The sequence below is a fragment of the Rhea americana genome, unplaced genomic scaffold (assembly GCF_003343005.1).
Source record: "Rhea americana isolate MKP2758 unplaced genomic scaffold, rheAme1 scaffold_121, whole genome shotgun sequence".
Taxonomy (NCBI): Eukaryota; Metazoa; Chordata; class Aves; order Rheiformes; family Rheidae; genus Rhea; species Rhea americana.
In genome coordinates, this window is record NW_028185273.1 from 2169622 (window position 1) to 2186431 (window position 16810).

The 16810-nt window shown below is 37.1% G+C and overlaps 1 protein-coding gene across 1 annotated transcript; it reads left to right on the forward strand.

The window, feature by feature from the left end:
- Positions 1-3355: 3355 nt before the first annotated feature.
- GDAP1 (ganglioside induced differentiation associated protein 1) lies at positions 3356-14570 on the forward strand. The gene is made up of 6 exons (XM_085325258.1): positions 3356-3430; positions 3992-4184; positions 4404-4577; positions 8048-8142; positions 8627-8741; positions 11051-14570. Exons 1-6 carry the CDS (start codon positions 3356-3358, stop codon positions 11431-11433), a joined length of 1035 nt encoding a protein of 344 aa, XP_085181384.1. The 3' UTR covers positions 11434-14570.
- Positions 14571-16810: the final 2240 nt, after the last annotated feature.

The following is a 16810-nucleotide window of genomic DNA, read 5'->3' on the forward strand; positions in this document are numbered from 1 at the left end:
CTTTCTCAAATAGGCCAGAACAATAAAAAGTCTAGATTATTTTTTACTTTTCAGATGGATTCTCTTATGGAAAGTCATATGAAAATGCTCAAATTCCAAGTTACAGATGTCAGATAATTGAGAGCACAATAGATATTCTATAGAAAGCTAACCTATAGCTAGCTTCCCATGTCTGCATTCTTTATGAAACATTTTAAAATTGCRTATGTCATATGTTTTGGATATGAGAAGACAGAAATATTTTATAAATGTTTAAATATAAAAACCCTTTGCTTTTCTGAATTATTATTATATTGTTTCTTATGAATTAATTTCTCTTTCTCTGTTTAAATGCTATTTATTTAAGAATTTAGGACTCTTAAATACATTTGATTAATGCATATTTTGTTAAAGAGTCCAGATACTTTCTGCCTTATCTAAGCCTTAACGTTCTCACATCAGAAAATCTTGCTAGTTAGATGGGTATGTGAGTTATATTACTTCTGAACTGCTCTCCCAAGAAAGCCCATTGGCTTACAATTGTCCTTTTTGCTAACTAATAAGATGGGGCTTTTTTACTTCGTGATAAGGAATTCATACTTAATTGCAGACTGCTTCAGTACGGTTGATGTGCTAATTCGAATAAAAAAGAAATAAAATATAGGTCTTACTTTCTGTGAATTTAGGCCTCAATCTTTGTATGACTGGACATTGACAACATTTTTAAACACTCATAAAAGCAACAGTATTCAGCAAAACTGATTTTTTTTAAAGGTGTTTCTTTTTTAAATGGACATTTAGTATAGACTACAGAACCATATAATGCATATAATGCTGCTGCTTTTCTTTCCTGTCTCTCACATGGTTCAGAAGAAGGGAACATGGAACAACAGTAAATCTCCCAGTGCCATGTTTGTTATACTATTTTTTGAGATTAAGAGGAAAGTTCAAAGTTCATGCAGTTGAAACTTCTGAAATAAGCACTTAAATGCATGTAATGCCAAATCACAGCCTTGTGTGGCTATAAAAATTATGAAGTACTAATAATTGTTTTTCATCTCTAATATACAGATTTGAACATGTACAAACCTCAAGAAATGAATAATTCCCATGCAAGTTATTCATTTCTATAATTTATCTGAAAAGCTGCTGTGAGATCTGATCTAGATCTCATTAAATCAGCAGTCTGATGCTGTTTGAACTTCAGGGATAAATGAATTGCATTTCTTTTATAGTATAGAGAAATGCAGTCCTCAGATTCCTCTCTATATATCATTTTTCCGCTAACACCTCACCCTTACAGTGAAGATATTAGATATATTTTAGTCATCTTGTTAATTTTTCTCTCTTGATTACAGAATAAGCTTAAATCCAAGATGTTCCTTTCAAGCACAGCCATTTTATTCTCTTTAATTACCTTTCTAATCACCTAAAATAGATGACAGAACATAACTCAAACTCAGATGTCCATGTTTGATATAAAATGGATTAGTTGAACAAGAAAATTGAAGTAGAACAGTGATCTGGTAAATTACAGAATGAAAACTCTTTGATTCCAAGGCTAAACTGAAAAACAAATACTTAAAATACAGTGTCTAGTGTATGTAAATTTCAAAAAAAAAAAAAATTCTAATGTTATCCAATACCAATTCTTTGCCGTGAGATGTTTTAAGATCTAGTTTTGAGGAACCATACAGCCACCTAGGTTAGAGACCATGAGAAAACCTGTGCATGAGTGATGGGTTAAATCCCCAGTGCGTGCGGGTGCTCCAACTTTGGAGAAACACTGCATCCTTATTAGCCATTCTAACCAAATTTTCCAACTTTGCAAAGAATTAAAATTARGTTAAATAATTTTCTCCAAATTTATTGTCAGTAACACGCTGACTGGTATCAAATAGGTATGAGAAGCCACTCATCATGCTGTACAAATAGCCTCACAAAGGCCTTCTGAGGCTATTTGTGAGTGACTGTGAGTAGTCCCTGGGAGGTTGCACGGCTGCAGCTGTGCCCCCTCTTGTGAATGGTGCAGGCTGGGAACTGGCTCTTGATTCCTTCCATTTTGATTTATAATATTTTTGCATTAACTTGTCTCATTCAGTGACCTAAATTCATCCCCATGCCTAATGTTCTCAATTTAGTTGATGATATTTAACATCCCAAATCATCCCCAGTGGTGTTTACTGCTGCTTACTATTGCCCACAGGCTTACTATTAGAAGCTTCAAGAGAGTATTGACAAATGTATTGTACAACTGTTAATCGTCAGAGATCATATTCAGTTTCATGTATGGTGTTTCCAGACCAAACTCTTGGCTATGATTACAAAGTTTAAGATCTATGAATCCAGATGAAAATTTTGGCTCAGTTGATGCTGATAACAAAGCTCCTTTTGATTACAGGAGTGTCAAAAATTCACTTAAAATCAAATGTAATTGTTACTGGGCTATAGCTTGCAGTGTATTCAGTTCAAGTCTTCTTTCATGCATTCTCCACACGGTGGGGATTGCTAATGGTGGGCTGCATGGGGCATAAAGAAGTGGTATACGTGAGTGAGGTATCTTGGTTCACCTAAAGTAGTCACCTTTATGGTTGATGCAACAGTTGGCATGGGATGAACAATAATCTGGGTTGTGTAAGCTTTGCATGTTTTTCTCTTTGCTCCTCTGATTCAGCAGATAGCGCCTGATGGATGAGGCTTGTCCTATCAGCAGCTGCACTTTCTARGCTATCTCCATTCTGAGATATAGGGGAAGCGTTTTCTGATGGAAAATACTAATTTTTGTTATCAATACTTTTCAAGGCCGTTACTTCATTTAGAAAAAAAAATCTGTAAAATTGCTAAATACTTGTACTTTTCATCTATAGAAAAAAATCAAGGTGCCTTGTCTCTGGAGGTTGAAAGAACACAGCTCAAGGAAAAAGATATGTCTATTTTCATAGAGTTTTATCTTTAGTTCTACCTACTGTGGTTATTATAACTTAAGTGCAGCTGGCAATGCTGTTTATACTAATATGGTCCAATTCAGGGTGTTTTCTGGTAACCTTTATTTATTTATTTATTTATTTATTTATTTTCCGTAAGAGCACGACCTCAGTATCCTTTAAATTCATGATGCAAATATTTGTTCCAGGAGGAAAAAAAATAAATAAAAGCGATCTTTTTTTAAAAAAAAAAAAAAAAATCCTGCCATGTGATCTCTTTCCGTGCGCATCCATCTTCCTCTGCTGCCCTAGGGACGGCTGCAAACAGCTCCGCGGGCGGATCCTCCTCCTCTTCCTCCTCCTCCTCCTCAGCAGCGCCGGCCTCGGAGCAGCGCGGGGGCAGCGGCGGCGGCCGCGGGGCGAGGCGGCGGCGGCGCTGCGCGGGGCCGGGCATGGCGCTGGGCGGCGGCGGGGCGGCGGGGCGGCTGGTGCTGTACCACTGGACGCAGTCCTTCTCCTCGCAGAAGGTGAGGGCAGCCGGGCCCCAGGTGCTGGCGGGGGAGAAGCGGCCAAGGATCATTTTTCGGCTGCCTGGGGGGGACAGGAGAGGGCTGCCCACCGCTGGCCCGGCCTCCTCGTGAGGCGGCAGCCCCCGGCCGCCTTTCTGAGGGCCCGGATTCCCCCCCCCCGGGGCATGCAGTGCCCCTAAAATTAAACTGGGCGCCTGTGAGACTGCAGCCCCCTGCCAGGCCCCATGCTAATGTGCTGCTGCTGCTCGTGTCAGGTAAAGGGACTTATTGCAAACGGGTACCCTGCGGAGGGTGAAGATGCATGTTACACGGGTAAGATGGGCTAACGCAGCAGGTGTAATGCAAAGGGACCCCTTGCAAAGGGGTACCCTGTGGAGGGTCATCATAAAAGATGAAGCAGTTCATCCAGGCCAGCAGTTCGCCCAAAGCGAGCAGCAGAGCCGCGCGTAGAACCCAGTCCCCAAGCCCGCGTGGGGCTGCCCTGGGTGGGCTTGCTCAACAGACTACGTGCGTTTCTTCGTGGAATATTTTTCATCAAGTAACTCACTGTCTTTCTAGGTGCGCTTGGCAATTGCTGAAAAAGCCCTAAAATGTGAAGAACATGATGTAAATCTGCCGCTGAGTGAACACAATGAACCTTGGTTTATGCGTTTAAATTCATCTGGAGAAGTACCCGTCCTAATCCATGGGGAAAATATTATTTGTGAGGCAACACAGATTATTGATTATCTTGAAGCAACATTTGTAGATGGTAATCTTACAGACATTTCAACGTGTTTTCTTTCCCCCTCTACTGATAACCCTACTGGGTTACAGTGGGGAACTCTGCTCAGTAGCAGAAGCTTTTTTAGCATGGCTGTGTCATTTGTGCTGGTTGGATGTAACTGAGGTAACTTTGGGAATATTATTGTTGATAAATTACATGGTTCTTCATTTTAACTTTATTTTTTTTTTTTTGATTGTATTGCAGAGGAAGTGCCAAGGTTAATGCCAGAAGAAGGGAGTATGTATTATCCCAGGGTGCAACACTACAGAGAGCTTTTAGACTCCTTGCCTATGGATGCCTACACTCATGGCTGCATCCTACACCCTGAATTAACAGTGGATTCCATGATTCCAGCCTATGCTACAACCAGAATTCGTAGTATGTACTGATAAAGATCTGAACATGTGTCATTTAATGGGATGCTTGATTGCATTAACCTGATATCTTATTTTTAGTAGGCCTTAACCAGAATATGTAGGGCACATATTGCTGATTTTAATTATAGTCCTTGATAATTTTTGCATGTACTTACTGTTTGTTTTTGCAGCTTATTATGATTTGAAARTGTGGAAGAGGGAGTGCTATTTTCTAGGTGTATATGGAATTAATTTTGCTAGTAATTGGAAATGTGCTTTCTGTGCATAAAAGAAAATGGCAGCTATGAATTTTTTAACTTCTGATCTTGCTGTTTATGCTTGTAAAACTGTTTCCAAGGCACTGCAGTATTACAGCTGACACCTAACCACTACACTGAAGAAAACCCATTTTTATAAATATAAACTTGTAATAAYGGAAGTTTTTCTATTCAATGAGAGTTGGTTTCCTCTCAGTTAAAGTCATACAAATGTAGATTGGCCTCAGTGAAATAGMGTATTTTTATATACTGTTTTCTCAGTGAATCATCAGGCCCCGTTTTTGGGGGAGAATGTACTAGTATAAGCTTAGTACTAAGGGTAGGGAGAAGAAAAAAAAAGTCTAAGGGTGTAAGTAGCCTGGGTTCCTCTGACAGATGAAAATTGTTCCAGCTCAATTTAAACCAGAATCTTGGGTGGAAATAATCCAACATTTAGAATCACAAAAGCTGATGTAAAGATAAAAAAATGAAGCTGTGGTCCTTTTGAATCAGTAGTGAAATGTCCTTTGACTTCCCTGGAATCTGTATTTTGCTTATGGACTTTTCTATAGATAATAGAAATTATTATAAATAAATATATATATTATAAATATATATTAAGGCCTGGGGCATGAGTTAAAACCTGTCTGGTCTGACAGAGGACTTCCTTAAATTAATTCCTGTTTGAAATCCAGTAGTTTTCAGAAATAATTTTTAATTAAAAAAAAGAAAATTTGTGATATTCAGAAAAACCTTTGGCAAATCATCCTTCCATGCTCATAGTTCTATTTTTGCAGGGTTCGGACACCAGAACTGCACATAGTGTTTCTTTCACTTTGGTATCAAATAGGGAAGAATATTTAATTCTTTATTTGTCTTGCTTTCTAAATGTATAATATCTGTGGACTGTATTGGTCCTGCTTCTAGCCACTGAATTGCACTGCAAATCCTTATTCAGCTGAATATCCATCATGACTTCAGTCTGGCTTTTCAGAACTGCTTGCAAACTTACAGTTCTCTCTCCAGAAAATGTGGCCTATATTGTTTGTAGCCTATATCATTTGCTTCAGTTTATATTTTATATTGGATTGTATTGAAATATGTATTGGTTGCTGAGACCCAGGTTACCAACCAACTCAGAGCACTGGGTATCAGCTTTTCCTGTTATTTACATCCCTCTCAATCTTTGTACTATAGCAAATTTTKATTAATGCATTTGTTTTTCCTTTTAAGTATTATAAAAGAATTAAGTAGGTCAGGAACAAGAATAAAATCCTGCAGACCGTGCTAAATGATGATGCCCTGTTCACAGTTGTGTTTTGAGATCTCTGATTATTTTCAGTATCAACAGTTTATATCATGTTAATTTCTGTATTATAGTTTGAGTATTCTGTAGAACAAGGTCAAACACCACAGGAACTTTGAAATACAATACATATATGTTACTAAATTCATAATGTCATAGAAAATGATGTTATGTTAGTTTGAGAAGATCTATTTCCAACAAATTGTATTAATCRCACCCTTAAAATTTTTAGCAAGTTAATCCTCTACAGCAACACCATGATTTTATTGGAACTGAAATCAGTTAGTTCTCCCTACAGTTACATGAGTTTCCTTTATTAAAAATTAGCACGATACTAGTTTCTGTTCTGTCCAATGGAAAGTTCTTCAAGGTTGCAAAATATTTAGAAGTCAATGTTGATATTGCAATGATCAATGTTTATTAAAAAATTGGATAAAACTGGACTGATTTGGATAGATAATTTCTGTATCAGCAGTTACTATTCTTTTTTACTAAAGAAACATGAAGTATTGTCTTACRATTGAGGTGCATCATATTTTTTTCTAAATGTGGATCATAGTTATTTATTAGGCAATTCTACTTTACTCATAGGCATTTTTATGGCTCATTTTACTATGTTATCTTTTGCTCTATGATCATRTATATATATTTTTCTTTAATACCTAATTGGTATTAATTGTTGTCGATTGTTGGGTAAAGATAAAATTACTACTTTTAATCAGGATGTTTTCTTATCTTTTGTTTTCATATCCTAAACACAACAAGCTTTCTTGATTTGAGGGTTTTTTTTGGGTAGATCACAAATACTCCTAAACAATTCCTTTGCTTGTTCAAACTTTTCCCAGATAGTTTAATTTTCAGCTTTGAAAAACTGGTCTTTTTCAAAGTGCTAGAAAATAATAACCCCTCAGCAAATTATATATTATTACTACGCATACCAAATGCAATTAAGTAATTAATTGCCTATATAAGATTTTAGTTGTGTGATTACATCCTTCAATTTTTCCATATACTGTGTTGAAAGATGACTTTCACAGCCATATCACATTGAAACAAGGAATATATAAAACAATGAATTCATTATTCTCTAGCAAGAATTTTTGTATCAGTTTAATTGAAAAGACTTAATTGGAACTAATCTTAATTACCATGTACAAGTAGGAGGTGATTCATGCCATATAAGTATTCTTCTGTTCTCAGTTTATTACTAAAAAAGTTTATTTTTAGAAGATACCTTCTTACTTACTGACTCTCTTTTGAGTCTAGGTCGATATACAAGGCATTTCAAATGAAGTTTCATTTTAAAGAGAAAAAAAAGGCTATACACATGTAAAAGAAATCTTCATGTAATTCCTTCTTTAAATCATATACTGAATGTTTTTCTAGAACACCAATATACTCTGTGATGAGCATTTCTGGAAAAGTTCACAGATTTTGGTGTCACATTTTAGCTARCTCAAAACACCTTAGTTCTGTATTCGGTGGTATCTAGGCTTTTGCTGTGCAGTTATGCACATGACCTACTGTGACATTACTGAGAGTCTCAATATAGGCCTTTCTGCACAATAACAGCAGCAAACTGTATTAGAAACCCAGGAACTGAGGCACAAAGCAGTCGGAGATCTAAGGTATTTGTAGCTGCATTTCAGGAATTGAAGATAGTTACTGGTAGCAAAATGGTTTTGTCTAAGTAAGAGAAAAATATCCTAATTCTTTCCTGTAAAATCAGAACTTACAGAGTTCATGGCAAACTGACGAGTAGAAGGTGCAGTGGGGTCAATTTATGCAGCCATTAACTTTTCCAAACGTAATGTTTTTTAATGCCTCCTTGATGGGAATACTTTTTTCAAGAACCACTTACATCTTTGGTGTGATGTCTTTCCTTGATTCGCTGATCAATTCCTGTCATTCCTTTAACTTTTKTATCAGGCCAAATAAGTAATACAGAATCAGAATTGAAGAAACTTGCAGAAGAAAATCCAGACCTTCAAGATGCCTATATAGCAAAACAGAAACGCCTTAAAGTAAGCAAACTCTTTCTGTTCCATCCTACATTACCTGCTTGTTACTGTGAGATTTTTTTCTGTCAAAATATAAACATTCTGTTTCGCCTGGCATTACCAGTATGCTTATGCAATAGTTTAACTCCACTAAGCATGAAGCAGTCTATCCCTCARATCAGCTACACACTTCAAGTGTGTGCTGAAGTATTGGACTGGTTTCACTAACTTCAAAAGTAAACATGTATCTGCACTGGTGTTGGGGTATTGAGCACCCTGCATGATCAGGCAAAACTAAGTATCTACCATCTCTATAAAATGTTCTTCTATTGTTGTCTGAATTGTCAACAGTATYCAAATGGTAGCCAGCTAGCTGTGTAGAAAAAATAATCACATTTTATAAATAAGCAGTATCGTATCTAATTAAAAGTGTATCTGATAAAAGTATAAACTCTATACAATGATTAAAACACTTAACTTGTGTCTATATATATTTATATATATATAGTCTAAACTGCTGGATCATGATAATATAAAATACCTAAAGAAAATACTGGATGAACTGGAAAAAGTCTTGGATCAGGTTGAGACTGAACTGCAGAGGCGAAATGAGGAAACACCAGGTAAGGGATTTTACTTGCTAATTTCTGTTGATGCTAATATTGGAAAGACTGAATAAACTGGTTGACAGCACCATTATAGGACTGTTTTTAATACATCCAATTTGATACTTCTAGCATATACTGATATGACTTCACAGAAGAGGTCAATACTATTTTAACCACTAGTCCTGCTGCTGCTGTCCATGAGTAGAAATCTTGTATGAGTAAATATGGGTTTTGTAGTGATTGATCACATTTTCAGCATAACACGATAATAATTAGCTCTACATTTTTAGAGTATTTTGTAAACAAAGCAAAAACGAAAACCTGAACTACAAAATGTTCTTCCTGATATCGTATCCCTTAATTCACTGTAATGAACATAACCTTAATGTTAAACATAGCTTATTTAAAACTAAGATCTCTTTTAAATACTGTGCTGATTTAGGGTGTTAGTATATGTGGTAATTGCAGAATTAGTAATCTAAAGTGCTCTGATCACTGAGTAGCTTCCCTACCCCATACAAAAAGCAGTTGTGTTGACTTGAAATCCACCTAATGAGAGTTGAGCTTTGTTTAAATGAGATTAGTGTTTCTGCTCATTCTGAGTCCGGGCCAGCTCTCAGTGGTGCTAATAGGAATCCTTCCTCTGACTTCACTGGGAGCTGCATGAAACATCAGTCAGTATCAAGTACATCTCCTCAGATCAATAATTCCTTGCATGTGGCTCTATAAATAGCTGTGGTAATAGTTATTAGTTACTATCAAGACAGAGCAGATTTGAACTAGTGATTGAAAATATAGGTTAAATTCTCTACTGACTCAACAGTGAAAGTCACATTAAGTGTTTTAACTCACAAAAGATGGTGGAATTTTGTTCAGCAAAGTAAGTGTGTCACCATTTCCAGCAGCCTCTTTTCTTTCTCTGCTAAACATCTTTTCCAAGCAATCACCTGGTATGATACTGTTCAGCTTATGAAACCTGACAGTCACAGGATTTAGTAAAATAGATGATGATTAAATGCTTCTTTAAGTTTTGTCTGAGGTATTCAGATTTTCTGGGTTTGTCAATAGTGCTTCTGTCATGTCTCTCAGTTTCTGCTTTAGGTGCTGGTGCTCAAATTCCTCCTTCATCCGTAACTGCTGCCACCTCAGTCATCTTTCTTTCACATGGGTTAACTTCTTTGGKCTTCCTTTCTATCGTGTTTCTGCACAGGATTAATCCCTATGTGTCCTTTCAGGTAGAGAGAATAGACTCATTTGCTGTATAGGTCTTTCTCCCTGATCTGCATAACCAGTTGAAAGGGATTAGTGGTGTGCCACTTTCCTCAGGTGGGAAATGGGTTGAAAAGGATTTCCAGGGTGTCTGTATTTCCACAGATGGGCTGCTAAAAATTCATGACAGTGTTTTTGTGTATCTGTCATGTGGGAGGGAACAACTGCATAAGGTTGCAAATAGGAGGGTGCAGCATAGTCCCATTTCAGATCTAGGTTAGATTAGATTAATTGCACTGGCACATAGGCTACATACCTAATTTCAGATCCTAGTTTTTACAAGCTCCTTACACAGTCAGTACAGGTAAGCCCTTTGAGGTGGTCGTGCAGAGCCGTGAAGTTAGAGGCATGATGATGCCTATCCGTACCTGCTCTGAGCCATCTCAGGAAGTTTCAACCTTTCCATTGGCTAGAGAGGCAGTCTGGCACCTTCCTCTGTGTACKCCTAACTAATGTTGGACAGTATGAATACCTAATACATCTCAAACTTCTCAGTGTAAATGATACAGTTTGGGGTCTAGGAGCCACAAAAGAGGAACAGGTGACATGTACTGTATCTTTTGCCTGAGCTGGCATGTGTGGTGCAAGTCAGACATCTGGGTCATTTCATTTTGACTAGAAAGTCTTCAGCAAAAAGCAGCTTTTGAGTGAATGTCACAGAACTGAGTGACACAGTCAAGACCTCAGGCAAACAGTAATTTTTCAGCAAAAGCTAAGCTGCCTTTCTGTTTTCCATTCCTGTTAATTTAAACCAGATCTGAGACAYGTAGTTGAGAAAAATAAATATTTGCTATGAGTCTTAATTTATGAACCTAAAATATGGATCTTTTTTCATAACAAATGTAGTCCAGACTGCTGAGCATATGACTTTGCAATASTGTGTGAACARTGGATAGGAATTGGTGAAAAGTTCAGTTATTAAAGTCATATTTTTGTGGACATGTTGGTTTGGCAGCATAATGAAATAGCATTAAATTAAGTATTAGTCTATGCAGGTTTCCATATATATTTGTACTCCATTAGCTCCTAATTCTTTATGTTTTATCTCTGATTAGAAGATGGAAATCAACCTTGGCTCTGTGGTGAGTTCTTCAGCTTGGCAGATGTATCACTTGCTGTCACTTTACATCGCTTGAAATTTCTGGGATTAGCAAGAAGAAACTGGGGAAACGGAAAACGACCCAACTTGGAAGCCTATTATGAGCGTGTCCTGAAGAGAAAAGCGTTTTACAAAGTTTTAGGACATGTCAACAATATATTAATCTCAGCAGTTTTGCCAACTGCATTCCGTGTGGCCAAGAAAAGAGCACCCAGAGTTCTAGGCACCACCCTGTTGGTTGGCATGCTAGCAGGAATGGGTTATTTTGCTTTCATGTGTCTTCGGAAGAGGTTTGCCAACATGATGTTATCGATTAGGACCAGACAGAATTATTTTTAGACTTGTCTGTCCCTGGTGGTAGGTGGAGGTCATTTCTAGCCACCATGAAAATATGAAAAATAAGCATATAAGTAAGGTTATGTCCGTGAATTATAACCCTGTCACACAGTGATTGTCTCCTGCTTTTGAGTAATTGGATTGGTGATGCTGATATGTTTGTGGAAAATAGTTGTTGAGGGGACAACAAGGAAAGAAGATACTTTCTTTTCAAATGAGGAGCTATAAGGGCTGTGACAGTATTTTGTTAAAGTGATTATTGTTTCTGTCTCCTGTACTCAATACYTGACCTAATTTTAATGTTTTTATTTAATAGATACTTTTGTTGCAATGTGGCAGCTTTTCACTGTGGGTGRAATGTGTTACTGTGCAGAAACCAGCACTGTTGAATCACTGAAAGCAGCACTTAAGCTTAAATGCTCAGAGAGGGATGTAGGTGGGACATAGGCTTTGCACTTGTCACATGTATGGGAGCGAGTGTCTCTGTATTGATTAATTGATTAATGTCTGTTGATTTGCAGTTGGACCATTATGAATGTGTTAAAAAGTAGCCCTGTAGAGCTACTTTTTCACCCTATGTTCATGCAGTAGTAGAGGAAAAGGCCTGAAACACACGTAAATATCAGTGATTAATGAGCCAAGTGAGTGAAATTCTGAAAAAAAAAAGGGGGGGGGCAATTGACAGATTTTGAACTTCTGTTGGTTTACAAATGGGGGTAAAAGACCTGATTCTTGTCTTTTGGAAATCTTTTGGATAGTCTGTGGCCCACTCGGATAACCAGTTCAGCCACAAACACTGGCTGGTTTGTAACAAAGTCAATGCCCTTTTCCTGCTTTCACTATCTTCAGCTCCTTGTGTTGCAGCTGTGGTGGCTTAGTACAGTTGTCTCCATATTAAGTGTCCCATATACCCATCCTYGTTTCTGCTATGAGCACTGGCTCTTTTTTGCGCACAACTTAGAAATGTTAGCAATTGCATGTGCCTCTACGAAATGTTTGCCCACATTGTGCCACAGACAGTTAGAAAATGTATGCACAAAAATGCCTTTTGTGAAATCAGTTTAAAACAGTTTGCTGTTTTAATCTGGTTAAATGGACTAGATTGAAGGTGAAACAGCTACTTAGCAGAGTCTGTTTACTGATGGCCAGGTGTCATAATGGCGAAAACAAGTGAAAAACATAGGGCGGGTTGGAGACAGAAGATAAGTAGTACAGATTGTTTTTTTCTTTTGAAAGCCATAAGCTCACAGCTTGTAGGAAAAATATATAAAGCACTTTGATACTTTCTACTATTCAGCAGATGATGAGTTTTATTACTGTGTTTGAACTTAGATCCTGTTTCAATGAGAGAGGCACATTTACCTGGAAGTAGACTTTACAGGCGAAAAAAAAAATCAAGAATGACTGAAATTCTGATGACAGTCTAATAAGATTTTGTATTCTTTCATGAATGTCTAAAAAGTTCAAATTTTGGTTACAAGGTTTAGATAACTTCAACAAGCAAAGGGTAGCTCTAAATATTTGCCTATCACCAACCAGTACCAGGAGACCTAAGTACATCTTAGATCTGACGCTGGTGGCTGTAGTCTCYCTAACTAATGCTTTTGAGCATCAAGAAGATCCTCTCTGAAGTCAGAAGAGTACAGATATAGTTTTTATCTTGGCAGTCTCACTGCCTACAAGATATCAAAATTATAATATTGTTGAATATTGCTGCTTATAATTTAATATTGTGTTAGCTGTCTAACAAAAGAGGGCCCAAATCTTACTGCTCCTTTTCATTAATAAGAAACATCTTACCTAGGAAACAATGCTCTTTTTATTTGTCAAAAAGACAGTTTTATATAATTCTATTTAATGACACACTTGTTTTGAAGAACTTGATGAATTAAATGTGCTCTATTTAGAAAATCTTGTTACCTCTAGAGTAAATTTAATCCAACAATACTATTAATGTGCTGGCAGCTTTCACTGGGTTTTGTTGTTCATGTATTGCAGTGTATCTGCATTTACTTTTAACTATCTTCCGCTAAGTTTATAGACACAGAGTAAACACTGTAACATAATACTTTTTKGGCATGTATTTATGATCATTTGTAAAATCTAATCTGATCAAGCCACAGTAAAAATCAATATATATGACTTATTTATTCTTTTTTTAACAGAAAGATATATTTTATTTTGCTCTTTATCATTTTTTAATGTTTCAGGTCTAGATAAGAACACAGTTCTATTTCCAGAGGCATACCAGGTTAGTTCACAGTAGAAGCACTGTATGCTGAGATAAGGCTAATTATTAATGAGGCTTTGCAGTTTGACTGCCCYCYCCCTCCCCCCCGCCAAACTTGATCTCTATCCTTCCGCTAGTGCTTGTTGCCTGCCCAGAGCTGCAGCTATTGTTGGAAAGGACCGAAATGGCCACCAGGTGTCAGTGCTCCTCCAGGAGCTCCAAGAGCTCCTCTGCTTCCAAACGCCTTTGAGCTGGGCRGGCAATCACTGAAGTTTCCACAAACAAAATGTTTGTGATCTCAGATGGATGTGAGCATCATCATCAAATTAGTGGTCTCTCAAAAACCCTTGATACAACTGCTTTAGTCTGCTGCAGGCTACTTCTCTGTCATTTAGGCTTGTATGTAGTTTCAATCTTATCTATTGTCCAACAGAGGACAAAGTTGAAACAGGATTTCACATTAAAATGTGTATCAATGAATAGCAGTTAAACTTGTTGCCTACAGGAATGAACATAAATAAAACAATTATTGAGAAAACATTGAGGCCCTRGTTAAATTCATGTCTGTTAGCTAAAATATTTGACAGCCTACTTATTCTTAATGTTCTAATGTATTCTTTGTGCTATAATGGTTCCTGTACAGGTGGCAGCAAAAGGCTTACCCATRCTTAAGTTCCTCATAAGGGGCTGAGATTTAGAAGCACATACGCTATATATGGCCCCTTGCACCTTTCATGTGATGCTAGTAAAATTTTTTTGTAGCCTGGCTTACTTTCTTTGCTTTGGCACCTCTGGACATTATTTAGATTGATTACAATCAATCGTTKGGTTTTCTTTTAGTATTTGCTCTCATATCATGTATCAGGTATATTTGCTATCTTTCTATGTGGGACCAGCAAAATAAACTTTGACTCTATGACTAATTTCTAGACTTGCTTATGTCTTCTATTTCAGTAAAACATAACACATTTGAAGAATACATAATGTTGCTGTAAGGAGACATTCAAGAAAGAAGCTTCTGAAATTTCAGTGTAAAAGGTGTTGAAGAGATTACCTTCATATGTTTGGAAACAGCATTTATAGTGGTAGTTTCCTTTGTATATCTGTGTGAGGGTCAGCAGAAGCCTTTTAATAATGTTAAAAATCTGTTTTAAAAAAAGGAGGGCATGCAGTTGTTGCCTTTTCAGTTAATTGTTATGAAACAGAAAGCTTCCCTTCTGAGTMTGGCTCTGATTCTTGGCTTACATGGTTGAGTTGCAGAAGCTGATGGCTCAAGGTAGTTTGACAAATACGCATACTGTGTCTACACTGACGTTGCAGAGAGCAGGTTTGTGTCCGCTGTCTAATTCATGCTGGTTAGAAAAACAGTGGAAATAAGGTAGGTGGAAAGTAGTGGATCTAGCTGACTGGAGCACGCTGTGCTCTGCAAGATGGCATATGACAGATTATTCTTTACTGAGGCCTTCTTAATAATGTTATCTCTCTCTTTAGCTGATGCTAGACAAAGAGATGTAATTTAGGCAGTTTATAAGATGCACTGAGGAAGTCAGAGACATCTATAAACTTCCCAAACAAAATATGTTTTTCTTCCCCTCCTTTCTTTAAAAGAAAATCTTTAGTTTTGGTGTAGTACCAGATCAAAAAGTCAGACACTCAAAACTCAGGAAATTCCAGATAGACTGCTTACAATACTTCAACTTACAATAACTCTATATAATACTTCAGTAGCATTTTTATTTCTCTTTTTCTTTCTAAATTAAAATCATACTGCTTTATTACATTCAATTAAAAATTTTGCATCATAAAATAGTTAAGCTATGGATGAACTTCATGCTGGGGGAAAAGATTGAGGTTTCCAGGCTTGAATTCCTAGCTATTTTTATGTTAGCATAGCATCAATGTTACATCAATGTACAAACACAATTTAAAATATTCATAAGTAATTGTGTATTATATATTTTGTAAATTAATAGATAACATAATAGCATATTGCATTATAATCTACTTGCAGATCTTAACAATTAATAAATTTTATGTCCATATTTATTCAATGTAATATCCCTAGTAATCCCTTCAATACTTTGTTAAAAAATGGACATTGGACAATCATTACATTATTCATATTTATAAAATTCATCTTTAAAACTAGAATGATGAAAATTCCATTGATCTATTGTCTACATTGTATAAATCCCTCTGTGAAGGCACACGCAGTCCACACACACCAGCAGCCAAGGAAGGATTAAAGGAAGAGTTTTTTTCATGCCCAGCTATAACTGGCAAACCAATCAGAAACAGCTTCTTTAAAGGAAATTGCTTTTCAGGAAGAATAGGGCAGCATGAGGAGAAGGAACCAGTCAGACCATTAGTGTCACTGGAATTTTTTTGTGTGGAGATGTGTTCCCTTTTATAACTTTACTACAAGAAATATCACCTACTACTGTCTATATTTACTTTGATAACTTTATAACAGCACTTGATGATAACACTGATAATGTTGTGAATGCAGGGACATGATGTATTCATCAGTATATTTGTTGCTTTGTTGTTACAATTTGCAACATTAGCTGATGATTTAGCTCAGAAGCTGATTGCTGCTGCATTAAGACTGGACAAAAAGCTCTACATGTTGAGAAACATTTGCAACCCTCAAAATGGCTCTTTTAGGGCTTAGTTCTGAAAAGTTACCTCACTTTAAGCATTTAAATGTGGTATGTCATAGGTAGATGGTGCCAAACTGAAGATTTTGGAGGTTAGTGACAATACTCACAGAAAGAGGGACTTGAATTTAATTGTTTCCTCAGTCTGAGGAAGATGCAGCTACACTTCTCCTGCCTCCTAGAAGCACTGGGTATCACCAGCATAAGCATGAGAGGGAGGATTATCTGCTGAGCACCATCAGGCCAAAGCCAAGGAGTGTGGGGAGCGGAGAGGATTTGTCACTCCTCTTCATATGCCCTAGGCTGCAGAGTCAGGTTCCTCCTTCTGCTTCCTTTATCAGCACAAGATATGTCCATCTTTGCAGGTGTCAGAACCACTTCCTGAGGCAAAATGTAGTTTGAGCACATGGAGTGCTGAGTGCCAGTCATTTAGCTACTATATGGAGAGCAATGACTGCCACAGAGCCTCCTCTGGCAGCTAAGCTTAAAA

Excerpts from the sequence above, each read along its gene's own strand:
- GDAP1 (XM_085325258.1), top strand. The coding sequence starts at position 3,356 with ATGGCGCTGGGCGGCGGCGGGGCGGCGGGGCGGCTGGTGCTGTACCAC. Across the intron at positions 8,143-8,626 it reads CAAAACAGAAACGCCTTAAA|TCTAAACTGCTGGATCATGA; the intron begins GTAAGCAAACTC and ends ATATATATATAG. Across the intron at positions 8,742-11,050 it reads GCGAAATGAGGAAACACCAG|AAGATGGAAATCAACCTTGG; the intron begins GTAAGGGATTTT and ends ATCTCTGATTAG.